At 40.6% G+C, this 11,954-nt stretch overlaps 1 protein-coding gene across 1 annotated transcript in view; it reads right to left on the bottom strand.

The window, feature by feature from the left end:
* Positions 1–11,954, bottom strand: part of LOC102450348 (interferon-induced GTP-binding protein Mx2-like) — a 31,370-nt gene continuing 19,416 nt past the window's right edge. Inside the window, exons 10-14 of the mRNA XM_075912149.1 lie at positions 9,530–9,671; positions 7,510–7,668; positions 7,002–7,078; positions 3,173–3,430; positions 1–935 (exon numbers count right to left, since the gene is read on the bottom strand). Of these exons, the coding sequence (XP_075768264.1) occupies positions 702–935; positions 3,173–3,430; positions 7,002–7,078; positions 7,510–7,668; positions 9,530–9,671 (870 nt within the window). The 3' untranslated portion in view covers positions 1–701. The remainder of the gene's footprint in view (positions 936–3,172; positions 3,431–7,001; positions 7,079–7,509; positions 7,669–9,529; positions 9,672–11,954) is intronic.

Raw genomic sequence — 11,954 nt, 5'->3', positions numbered from 1 at the left:
CTAAACTATGTACATAATAGTTTTTTGCCTTTTGTTTCATAATACATTTTATTTATATAACCCTTTTGCTGATTTTTAAAGTGTTACATAAACAGGACAGGTGAAATATTATCATGTAAAGCAACCATAAACACATGAAAAGACCTAGGTTTACAATTTATAATTAAAACTCTACTATCTACACAATATACATAGACGTAAAGTGTAAAAACTTAAATATCTTGGAAACAGTAGCCAATCAGTTGTTTTAATTGTCATATTTGAATTCAGCACATCAAAATACATAATAAATAGCACATTTTATCTCTGAAGCAGACGACTTCTAAAAAATTGTAGACCAGTGTAATTAGTTTTCACAACTGAAAGAGTATGTAGAAGAAAACATACATTTTTCTTCTACAATTTTTTAAAATTGTACTTTCTGTTCTACAGCACAGGAACATGGTTTAATTCATTTGCCAATACAAGGTGTGTGTTTTATACTGGAGGGCCCATGTCCTCACTTATTAAAATGAACACAATCAAACTTCCTTCATTAACAATTGCAGGAAAACATAGAAAATTCATACTATAAAATAAACTGAAGTATATAAGGTCAGTGTAGACAGATGCACAATTTCTAATGGGTTATACAAAGCTCTGATATAGATCTTTTCAGAACCAAAGACTAATATTTGAAACAGACTGTTTAAGCAGAGAGGCTACATCACAGAAGATTTTATTAAGCGATGGCGAGCTTGTGTCAGACGATTAATTCGTCCACTCAGAAACTGCCTCTGATCAGCAGCATCTTTCCGTTCCTGAAGAAAGAAGCTTAATTCCTCTTTTTCTTGTATAAGTTGCAGCATTGAATTCTGTAGTTTATCTCCAAAGTCCTGAAGGATGTAGAACTGGATGATCAGAGGAATTTGACTGGAGAGACGTTTACCTGCACTCTGGAAACAGAAGATGGGTACAAAACATTATCAGAGACAATATGAGAAGGACACTATGGTGAAAGTCAGTAAGAAGCTACAAAATTGTGTCAAGTGATTTTCAGTAAATATCTTCATGAATTAGTCTCATGAAATGATTGACAGCTGAGATGCATATTTTCCTCACACTTGAAAACATGAATGAAACTGTTCTTAATTTTAAAAAGTCTCAACATTTTCTCATGAGCATGAACACAAGGCAGACCAGTCACTTGTAACTGCTTGTATAACCAGATCAATGCTGACATTTGCCAGCAGAGTGCTACCTAGTAAATAAGGCTATTGAGAAGTGCAAGCTCAAACTCCCTCCACAGAAGCCATAGCACGTGATGGACCTGCTTCTACAAACTGTGTGTGTGGGGGGAGGGGGAAGATTAGTGGACTGGGACTCCACCTAATATACTATCTCCTACATTCATAATTATATCACAGATTTCAATTCTTAAGGTTCTAGCCTGAATCCTTTAACATGTAACCCATTTGGGACAATCAGACGGGCACAGCTCAAAATCAACTCCCATGATCCAGAACTTACTTTGGCATGTCTATTAGTCCTGGGAAGTACAGGGCTCCCCTAGGCTTAAAGGAGGTCATCTTTGGGAGGAGTTTTAGAACCAAGGAAAAGGAAAGCTATTTCCCTTTTAATCTAACAAACCAGAGTACAAGTGAGGCAGCAATTCATAATTCAGACAAGCTATTCAACCTGACTAACAGAAGGAACATAAGTCAAGCTCACTTTGAGAGAAATTCCAGTCTATTGCCAAACATTATTCCTTTCAAATGCTGTAGGGTAACATTTTCCTCAGTGCTTAAATCCCCCCCCTTTTTTTTAAGTGACAAAAATGCCTAACTCCGCTAGAAAATTCAGTGGAACTAACTGCATAGGGTCTCTTGAAAATACTGCTGAGTTAGTGTAGCCAACTTTCTACTTGAACAAAACTGAATACCCTTCCCAGTGACCTGCCCCGCCTGCAAAGCTTTCTCTTCCCATTGCCCTCCCTCTCTGCCCCCCCCCCCCCTGTTCCTCACCCTCACTAAACTTGTTCATTTTCACCAGGCTGGTTCAGGGATTTGGGGTGCAGGAGAGGCAGAAAGCTCTCACGGGGATGTGGGCTCTGGGTTGGGATTGAGAGCAGGAGAAGGAGGATTACTTCTGGGGCAGAGGATTGGGATGCAGACTCTAGAGCAATTACCTCAGTTACCGGAAGCAGTGACATGTCTCCCCCGTCCAGCTTCTAGGTGAAGTGTTCAGGAGCCTATGCTGTATACTGCCTCCCAGCTCCCATTGCCTGCTGTTCCTGGTCAGTGGAAGCTGCAGAGCTGGCACATGGGGCAGAGGAGGTGCTTATAGTCCCCTGGCTGCCCCTATGTCAAGCTGTTGGGGGTAGGAAACAGACATGCCACTGCTTCCAGAAGGTTCACAGAGTCAAGCTGGGCAGGGAGCCTACCTTAGCCTCACTGCACCTCCCACTAGGCTCTTCTAGTCAGCACTGCCATTTACTGCTAGGGTCCCTTTTTGGCCAGACATCTGGCAAGCCTATTCCAAGTGCCCAATGATTCTCTGTCACAGATTCACTGCTCTGACATTATTTAACCAATTACGATATGGAGCACTTTAGGACTCCGTAAGTGTGAGAGAGGATTTAAAAGTAGGATCTTTTTTGTCTTTTCACCCTAATGCATAGCATCTATAGTTAAAATAACTGCTTCTAGTAACAGGAGCTAGATATGGTTTCTATTTTTTTAGGGAGAGAACAGAGCCCCGCTTGTTCAGTAGCTGCCTCTAGTAGTAGATACAAATCAATGCATCTATACTATACATGCATCCATTTTGTGCCATTGCACTTGAATTTTGCCAGTGATGCATTTCTGCAAAGCAAGCTAAAGCTCCCCTAAAAAGCAAGGCATTCATCTGATGTGGGGATACATTCAGAAATAGCATGGTCATTAAGTTGGTGTGAGTTGAAAGCTGAGGTAGACAATCAAAAATCAGAGCAGGATGAAGCAGGCCTCTGCTATCTATGAACTCTGTAACTACATCCAAGTAATGATTCTGATCACTGATATTATACATGCCTTTCATATCACTTCTGAATTTGCCTACAGACATTTTTCATTGGCTGTTCAAAATTCCAGTTAATGCAACAAAAGTGGTTATCTGTGGACATGAAGGGGGAGGAAGAAATCCATAAACTCACATTGAAGTATGCTGTCAGGTGATAACCCATTTCTTTAATGGCAGAGTGGTTCTGGGTTGGAATAGTTCCAAAATTGAAACTCAAGGAGACTGGGTTCTGACTCTTGGTTGCTTCCTTTGGGGTTTCTTCCCTGATAACTTTTAAGTCTTCGCTGTAAACATTGTCTTGGCAGTATACAAGCTGCTCCAATTTAAACTGGACTCGGATCATCATTTCAGCTTCCTGGGCTTGTTTGTCTCTAATGTCTTCAATTTTGTCCTGTAAAGGGATTGGGAGGGGTAAAGAGAACTATCAATATCTACTAAGCATCAGGCAATGCAGGTGAGTACAAGACTAGCCCATCTAACTGGTAACATGGAACATGGTGTCCCAGGTTTCCTAAAGAGCACATGGTAAATTGCTAGATTCTAGCTTCCTGTCAGGCAGTTCAAGGAGGCAGGAGAGTATACATTGCCCATTACACTTGTGGGCAAGAACTGCCAATAGCCAGCTGCTCCCGAGAGATTGTCTGCAGAGCTGGGGAAACACCGAAGAGATCATGCAATATATTCTGATATGGCACATAGAATCATAGAACCATAGAGCTGGAAGAGACCTCAGAAGGTCATCAAGTCCAGCCCCCTGCTCTAGGCAGGACCAATCCCAACTAAATCAACCCGGCCAGGGCTTTGTCAAGCCGAGACTTAAACACCTCGGCTACGTCTAGACTGGCATGATTTTCCGCAAATGCTTTTAACGGAAAAGTTTTCTGTTAAAAGCATTTGTGGAAAAGAGCATCTAGATTGACACAGATGCTTTTCCGCAAAAGCACTTTTTGCGGAAAAGCGTCTGTGCCAATCTAGACGCGCTTTTGCGAAAAAAAGCCCCGATCGCCATTTTTGCGATCGGGGCTTTTTTGCGCAAAACAAATCTGAGCTGTCTACACTGGCCCTTTTGCGCAAAAGGGACTTTTGCCCGAACGTGAGCAGCATAGTATTTCCGCAAGAAGCACTGATTTCAGACAGTAGGAAGTCAGTGTTCTTGCAGAAATTCAAGTGGTCAGTGTAGACAGCTGGCAAGTTTTTCCGCAAAAGCAGCTGCTTTTGCGGAAAAACTTGCCAGTCTAGACACAACCCTCTAGGGATGGAGACTCCACTACTTCCCTAGGTAACCCCTTCCAGTGCTTCACCACTCTCCTAGTGAAATAGCTTTTCCTAATATCCAACCTGGACCTCTCCCACCACAACTTGAGACCATTGCTCCTTGTTCTGTCATCTGTCACTACTGAGAACAGCCTCTTTCTACCCTCTTTGGAACCTCCCTTCAGGAAGTTGAAGGCTGCTATCAAATCCGCCCTCACTCTTCGCTTCTGCAGACTAAATGGACCCAACTCCCTCAGCCTCTCCTCATAGGTCATATGCTCCATCCCCCTAATCATTTTGGTTGCCCCCCCACTGGACCCTCTCTAATGCGTCCACATCGTTTTTGTAATGGGGGGCCCAGAACTGGACACAATACTCCAGATGTGGCCTCACCAGAGCCGAATAAAGGGGAATAATGACATCTCTGGATCTGCTGGCAATGCTCCTCCTAATGCACCCTAAAATGCCATTAGCCTTCTTGGCTACAAGGGCACACTGTTGCCTCATATCCAGCTTCTCATCCACTATAACCGCCAGTTTTCTGTAGAACTACTACTTAGCTGGTTGGTCCCTACCTGTAACAATGCTTACAGATTGTTTGGGATTCTTCCGTCCCAAGTGCAGGACTCTGCACTTGTCCTTGTTGAACCTCATCAGATTTCTTGTGGCCCAATCCTCCAATTTGTCTAAGTCACTCTGTACCCTATCTCTGCCCTCAAGCATATCTACCTCTCCCCCTAGCTTAGTGTCATCTGCAAAATTGCTGAGGGTGCAATCCATCCCCTCATCTAGGTCATTAATAAAGATATTGAACAAAACCGGTCCCAGAACCAAACCTTGGGGCACTCCACAAGAAACCGACCACCATCCTGACATCGAGCCGTTGATTACTACCCTCTGGGCCCGGCCTTCTAGCCAGCTTTCTATCCATCTTACCGTCCATTTATCCAATCCACATTCCCTTAACTTGCTGGCAAGAATATTGTGGGAGATCGTATCAAAAGCCTTGCTAAAGTCAAGGTATATCACATCCACTGACTTTCCCATGTCCACAGAGCCAGTTACCTCATCATAGAAGCTAATCAGATTCGTCAGGCACGACTTGCCCTTTGTGAATCCATGCTGACTATTCCTGATCACTTTCCTCTCTTCCAAGTGCCTCAAAATGGATTCCTTAAGGATCCCTTCCATGATTTTTCCAGGAACCGAGGTAAGACTGACTGGCCTATAGTTCCCTGGATCATGCAATATATTCCGATATGGCACATAGTGAGGGCTGATGCTACATACAGCCTCTGTCTGTCATCGTCCCCCATCCCCCCCCGCCCACTGCTGTATTTTAACTACCTGACTTCTGCAGGCCTTGACATGAACTTAGTTCCCCTCAGTCTCATCATGAAAATTCACACCATTGTCCATTCTCAAACAAACCAACCTTCAGCTAGTGGGTCAGGTATAGCAACCTTTTCTCTTTGGCCTTCTGGATACCTTACCTGTCCAATCCACCCAAATAGATGGACAAATCGTCCAGTTCTTGATAGTGCTACAATTTATTCAAGCCTTCTTAAAATCCTCACAAGATTTACACTTCTTCCCGAGCCAAATTCTGCCTTGTTCTCAGCTTCCAGGACTTCCACATCACAACTCCTTTCCTTCCTCCCTCTCCTATTGTTTCCCTCTATTCTCCCTTCCCTCTTTGCTCAGATGCTCACCTGATTGCTGCCTGATTTTTTCAGAGCTGCCGAGCCCCTGCATCTCCCTGACGATCCATTTATATCTTCTAACCTCTCCTCCCTTAAAGTCTTTTCAAAACTTACTTCAGTAACTGTAGTTGCTTTAAAAAAGAAAGTCCCATTGTATATAAAAGTCTCCTAACCAGCCCCATCAGCATGCTGCATGTTTGACTAAATCTCTGGGACTGACTGAAATCTGAGCTTGTAAACTCTTTGGGACTGGACTCAATCTTTGGGTATAGTGCTATATGCATATATGGTGTGAAATGGTGACAAAATGTTACTGAATGACAAAACAGCCGTATATAACATTTTCCATTTCAGTTTCTCTGTTACCTTATTGCATGACATTCATAAGGATGATATGTCTGCAGGAATCTCCACAAGTTGTTTAAAGATACAAGAATGAAATAAGTGATCAAGAGTGAAGAAGTAAAATATAGTTTTATACACACTAAATTATTTGCATTCAGTATTACTTGTCTTCTATGGGTCTATGTAACCTGATATAAGTATCAGGTGGGAAGATACCTTGAAGTCATCTAGTCCAGTTCCCACCATTCAAAGCAGGACTATGGAATTACTAGACCACCCCTGTCAGATGTTTGTGTAACCTGTTCTAAAAACCTCAGAGGAAAGAGATTCCACAGTCTCCCTCGACAATTTGTTCTAGGGCTTAACTACTTGGACAACCAGGAAGCATTTCCTAGTGTCTAACCTCAGCCTCCCTTTTTGTAAATTTAAGCCCATTGCTTCTTATCCTGTCCTCAGAGGTTAAGGAGAATAATTTTTCTCCCTCCTCCTTGTAACAACCTTTTAGGTACTTGAAAGCTGTTATCAAGTCCACTCTCAGTCTTCTCTTTTGCAAACTAAACAAACCCAATTTTAATCCATCTTCCTTCATAGGTCATGTTTTCCAGGCCTTTAAGTTTAACCATTTTTGTGCTCTTGTCTGGAGAAGATGTGGTGTCTCACCTTAGCAGCTCTGTTAAGATTGTGAAAATCCTCAAAATGATCTTTGGCAACCTTGGTAAAAGATTTTCGGACAATTTCTGAGGGGAGAAAAGAGAGATAAAATAAAGCTAACAATGTAAATGTGATTACTGAGCTACTGACAGCACCAGATTTGTGAAAACTTGGTCATTCAGCATATCTATCCAAAGGACAATGCCTTGGAACTCTGCTTAGCTCTTCAATGTTTGATTCATGTCCTATCTGATGATTTTTCATTTTCCTATTTTCTTATTGTGGTCCATTTACAACTTTCAGAAATACTGTCCATTTAGATATGTGTCCTATCACAGTCTAAAGGTCAGGCAGAGAGGATTAAGGTCTAGAAATGTTTCATGGCTTGACCCTGGTTTGATTCAGATTAGTTTTCCCCTGCCTGAAGCAGGTAAAATATAGCTCTCGACATGTGAACCAAAATGTTGACAAATTAATATTGCTGAAGCTTAGGATAAGCTTAATAAATGAAACTCACCATTTACTTTCTTCAGTATCTCAATAGCTGGTTCTTCTAGTATTGTGATTTGCTGTCTTACAATGGTCTCAAATGCCTTGTAACTGACAAAACCTGGGAGCTCTCTTCCACGATACTGTTGTTCAAATCTCCACACTTCATGTTGTATAGTTTTTCTAACTAGAACATTAAAATAGCACTATTTAAATACACTATATCCAATCATTTTATTTAAAAAAATTATGGATTTAAAACTTTAGCTTTGTTCTCAAGATACTTGACTGAAAGAACTCAGCTGGGCATTTATGAAGGTTGATTTATGAGCCAAAATATGCAATTACTTCTAAGAATGAGCTGTTTCATTCACTAAGCATGTAAACTAATGGAAAGCTGGAACAAGGGCCAGTATAGCATCTCCTATCAGTCTGATACCTTATCAGCAGTGGCCAATACTTGATGCTTTATTTAGAGGAAGATGAAAAACTACTACAAACAAGGAAGTCTACTCTAGGCCTTCTGATATGCTCAGGCACCATCTCTAAAACAATGTTAACGCTATAGAAGTTTGCCATCCTAAATCATATTTATTCCCTTTGATATGTGTACAAGTGCTTTAAAATGTATCCAATCTTTACTGATCATGGGTGGATTTAGAAAAATATAGCATAACTATGCATGACTGGAGACAGGAGGTACACAGGTAATGCTGCATTTGATTTTAGAAACCATTCCTCTCAAGAGTTCCAAGAGACTACAGGAAATTTTGGGCTTATAGTCACACTACAAAAAAATCATTGTGTAGTTTCATGTATCAAAGAGGAATTTGGGAAGCAAAGCAAACCAAAACCAAACAAAACCACAACACACCACTTTTAGAAGGAAGGTGTACAAGGTTTGTAAAATTAACCAGTCACCTAGAACATCTTCCAATGTACTTTAGAACAGGATGCTCCAAAACCTGCATAATTTCCTAAGTTTGAACTTTCATTTATAGGCTATTTTTAATATTTATTCTGTTCTAATTAGAACCATTTCATGAACTTACAATGACTCTAGTTATATAACTAATACCGGCCTCACACAGTGCCTCTCCTATGTGAATCTCAAGTTGCTTTCTAAATGAAGCTGGAGGTATCCCATTTTACCCTCAATGTAGGTGTGCCTCCCATTCCCCCCCCCCCCCAGCTGATTCTCAAAGGGAATAAGTCCCATCATAAAGAAACTAGTTTTTACTTGCTCTCCTATTTTTCTTGTGTTTGTTCACCTGCTCTCTCATCTTTTCCCTTGTTTTCCTGTGGTTTTTTTCCCATGCATCGAATACATATAGATTAACTGGTTCTGGATATGCAGTGAGACAGGACAGATTAGACAATAGACTATACCCAGGTCTAAATGTAGTTGTCCCTCAGTGAGGTGTGTCCTTATATTCAATCCACAGAATACCCCTTTATTCATCATGTAACTATTCATTTAAGAATTATTTAGCAACATTTATGTACATATGCACAAACAGTTAAAAAAAACATAATAGGGGTTGCTCAACAAAAAGGTAGTGCTACATGTTCACAAGAGTTAATGGATATTCTGAGAGGTTTAAAAAAGTTTTGAGCTTATCTTAAAATTAAATGTCTGTGAGCTATAGTCTCCTTTTAGATCTGGGTTATATGTGAAACCTGTTTTTTGTAATGGTTATTTTATTACACACACATTGCTACCTCTACACTTTAAAATCTCCTTTTAACATAAATTATTCAAAGAACCAGAGGGCATATTGTCAGCTGCTGAAATTGCCCTGGCACTATTGGCCTCAATGGAAGGTGGGAGCATGCTATTGACTTCAGTGGAGCTCTGAGAATTCACAACAACTGGGGGATTGCCAACCAGGTATCTAAGCATTAATTAGTCAACAGCTTGACAGATAAGTTTTCATCACTTCAAGCTTTTATTTTCATTAACATAATCTATTAGCTGTATTACAACTTCAGTCAATATAAATGCAGTATTTCATAGCAGCTTTATAGTCAATCCCCCCTGTACTTACCAGTCAATGCGCTCTCATCAAGTATTTTCCCCCATTTTTGAAACTCTGCACGGATTTTTGTAAATAGTTTAATTTGATTAAGCAGCAACTTTTCTTCTCCCACCACTGTATTCATGATTTCTTGATTAAAGAGTTTGATTTTCTGAAATGAGGTTTAAAGAGAAAAACAAAAAAACCCACTCTGAATTCTGTAAAGGCAACACAGCTAAGCAAGAGTGAACTTGAATTTTATTTCCCTTGTGGATCAAGGCAATCTTTTACTAAATTCCAGTTAGATTTATGAAAAGCCAGTGAGAGTTGGTAGAGTTGCAGAGGTATCAATGTGGGCCTATTTTGGTCTGCAGAACCTATTACTGGGGAGGGCATTAAAAAAGAAAAGTCTCCAGCTTGATTTGCAGATCCCAGGTTGAGACTGCAGGTCTGGCAGTTAGAAAAATAGACAACCATCTTATATTTGTAAACCAATGATGTCTGTTATGGAAATCATTGAGACAAACATGGACTACACTCTCATATTGACCAAGTTCTGTCCAGCATTGAACTTCTTTAAAAGTCATGGGATTTATGCTGCTAATTTATTTTGATGTTTTTGAAAATCCCAACTTAAATTGTAATTCACCTTCTTTGTCCCTCTCTCTCTTTACTCTACAGTCTGATCTAACCTCAGCCATGCTGTTCAGAAATGGATGCCTAAAGTGAGGCTCTTAAATCTAGATTGAAGCTCCTATAAGTGGTCTGATATTTGTGGCCATGGATGAGTGCCTGACATTTTTTTGAAAAACCAGACCTTTTGTTTGGATGCCTATATACGGCTTGAGGTCCCCAATTTTAAACATCTACTTTTGGAAAATCTTGTTCATTTAAAAAAAAAATGTACTGCTCCTGAGAGCCTTTGAGTCTGAAGTTATCTAGTTATCTGCAAGGACAGCAGATGTACAAGCTTCTTCCCCAACATTCTGCATGTGTTTCAGTTTTATTCTGGAGGGCTGTGTCTACACTGCTGCGATCTTGCACAAAATCGGCTGCTCTTGCGCAAAAACTTGCTGCCTGACTACACTGGCCGCATGTTCTTGCGCAAGTAAACTGACATTCTAATGTACGAAATCAGGGCTTCTTGCGCAAGAACTCTGATGCTTCCACTCAGGAATAAGCCCTTCTGTGCAACTGTTCTTGCGCAAGAGGCCAGTGTAGACAGGCAACATTAATTTCTTGTGCAAAAAAGCCCTATGGTTAAAATGGCCATCAGAACTTTCTTGCGCAAGAGAACACCTACACTGGCATTGATGTTCTTGCACAAAAGCACATCTCTTGCAGAAAAGCACATGCCAGTGTAGACGCTCTCTTCTGGAAGAGTTTTTGCAGAAGAACTCCTCCGCAAAAGAGTTTTTGCGTGAGAACGTGCCAGTGTAGACGTAGCCGAGGGGTAATTCATTCTCAGTACTCATTTAGTCCTAGCTGAGAGAGCTAGCAATAAGCATGGATTGAGGAGTTTATTTTTTCCTTACTATGGACACTTCACTGAGAACTGCTGAGACCAAATCACTTCATACAGACCACTGAGCAGGCATCACAATAGTTAGCAGTAACCAGTTTCTACAGAGACCAATAAGGGTGCTATTGTCATTGCAAGGCTGAGTAGAAGATAGCATATGCTATCCTACTATTGTCAGCTTCATTTTTCAGCCCAAGAGATGCAGTTTTGCTGAGACCAGCTAGATATGTGGATATAAGGGGTTCACTCTCTGTATTATTTTTTCTGAATATTATGTGTGACCTGTTTTCCCTGTTCTATTTTGTATTGCTGCTTACTTGAACTCAAAGGGTTAAATCAGACCAGAGTTGGAGATTGGCTTATACAGAAAACAAAACTAGAATGAGCAAGTCAGCCAGTTTCAGGTGCACACCTTCATAGCAGCTACAAGAGCAATGTGGCTATTAGTGGGAGACTCTACTTCCAGGTGCCAGTGAAATTAATGATTGTTTTGCCAAAGCTGAGACTTCACAGACTATAGAGCAGGCATGTCCAAAGTCCGGCCCGCGGGCCAATTGCAGCCCGTGTTCCGGTTTAATACGGCCCCACAGGTAATTTGGCAATATCTATCTTTTATGGCCCCCAACGAATCCATATGTATTGAGATGAATACATTGTAAAATCTCAGTTAATGTCAGTTGGTCTAAATCAGTTATAAATATATTTGGACACAACATGTATACTTGGTGTTATGTTCCTGTTCATATTTTTTGAACTTAAAAGTTGACAGACAACCTTTATTACCAATAATATGTAATGCACTTTACAATGTTCCTGACATATATTTCAGCTTCCTGGATTTTTTTTTCATCTGGCCTTCAGATATGAAAGGCAGAGTGATTTAACACCTGTTTAGATTTGTCATCCATGTGACGAAATGAAAAGTATGCCGTT

Source organism: Pelodiscus sinensis, chromosome 1 (genome assembly GCF_049634645.1).
Source record: "Pelodiscus sinensis isolate JC-2024 chromosome 1, ASM4963464v1, whole genome shotgun sequence".
NCBI classification, from domain to species: Eukaryota; Metazoa; Chordata; order Testudines; family Trionychidae; genus Pelodiscus; species Pelodiscus sinensis.
The sequence above is the reverse complement of the archived record's forward strand: the minus strand, read 5'-3'. Positions and strand labels throughout refer to the sequence as shown.